This window comes from Perkinsus marinus, assembly GCF_000006405.1.
Source record: "Perkinsus marinus ATCC 50983 genomic scaffold scf_1104296959762, whole genome shotgun sequence".
NCBI classification, from domain to species: Eukaryota; Perkinsozoa; order Perkinsida; family Perkinsidae; genus Perkinsus; species Perkinsus marinus.
The window spans coordinates 1-1,311 of NW_003206284.1; the positions used below are offsets into that span (position 1 = coordinate 1).

General features: G+C 46.3%; 1 protein-coding gene across 1 annotated transcript; it reads left to right on the forward strand.

Moving 5' to 3' along the window:
• The first annotated feature begins 106 nt into the window (after positions 1–106).
• On the forward strand, positions 107–1,299 carry Pmar_PMAR021542 (hypothetical protein). The gene is made up of 4 exons (XM_002773002.1): positions 107–232; positions 286–400; positions 443–564; positions 609–1,299. Exons 1-4 carry the CDS (start codon positions 153–155, stop codon positions 838–840), a joined length of 549 nt encoding a protein of 182 aa, XP_002773048.1. The 5' UTR covers positions 107–152; the 3' UTR covers positions 841–1,299.
• Positions 1,300–1,311: the final 12 nt, after the last annotated feature.

The following is a 1,311-nucleotide window of genomic DNA, read 5'->3' on the forward strand; positions in this document are numbered from 1 at the left end:
TTAGTGAAACGATCTTACGCTAGTCTCTTTTTTATCTCTCATGTTAAGTTAGGAGTGAAAGAACCTCACAGTAACCGTTCGGTGGAGCTACTTCACATATTTTTTTAGGTCTTGTACCTACCCACACCCTTCCTTTTAATCTATAGTTAATCATGTCAATCAAGGATCCTATACGCAGGCCTACGGGGTCGCTATCAGAGCTTCCCCCTGAGGTTCTTGCTAGAATCGGAGGGTAACCCTATTCATTCTAGACATCAATTGCTGATAAGATCTCTCATATTTCAGATTCTGCTCTACTGGTCGCTGGGGCGGTCTGCGAGCCCTTAGCTCGACCAATAGAGGCATCAATGCAGCGATTTTGCCGTGCCTTCAGAAAGAATGGCAGCGCGAAAGACCTTGTGTAAGTAGCATGGTATAATGCTTAGCCCACAGTCACTCTCAGGATCGCTGTGGTGCTATTTTTCGTTTGTCCGATAACACTAGCAATGAGTGTTCCTACCATCCCCAGGGTTATGAAGATAATCTGGAGGTTACTGGAGGAAACTACCTCCAATTCACCAGAACGTAAGTGTTGTTTTTGGCCTGCGTTACAGCGGTTTTTTCTGCAGTTACCTTTGCTGTGGTCGCTCTCTCGACTCGAGTGGCTATACAGAAGGGTGCACAGCTGGCCCACATGTTTCCATCACACCCAAGCGTAATCGCATTCGTAACCAGAGTTGGGTGAAGCGCCGCAAGCATTATGCTAGAGAAAGAAACCGTTTGTATAGTACCAGTACTGCGGCTTCTCTTGGAACTCCCAGAGCTCCGAAGCTCGAAGAGCCCCTGCTTGTCGGCTCTTAGATAGAATCGGCTACTGCTGCGATGGTTGTTGGAGATGATGTATCCTCTCATAATGGTAGATGCTACTCGTTACTGCTGCTCTTACTGCTCGTGCTAATCTGGCTTGCACGCATAGACGAGGTGAAGGACTATTTTAATGCTACTATCGTTTCCAGTATTGGTAATGTATCATCAAAGTGATTTCTATCATTTCTGGAACATCTGTTACTATCCGTGCTGCTACTACTGCTACTGCTGCTACTTTTCATTGTGTGTAAACTGACTGCTGCTGATTGTTTCTTAGTCGCTCGTGTCTCCGTTTAGGAGTGCAATTCTCCACCATATGGTGCTGTATCTGTGGCTCTTGGACGGGTGAGGCCACTCTATACTGCTACAGGCTCTATCCGAGGAATGTAAATACCGGCTATGCTGGTTGAGCTCGCCCTAGAGGTGTGACTGAGTAGTTGTTATGATGCTTTTGGTTAGAAGATA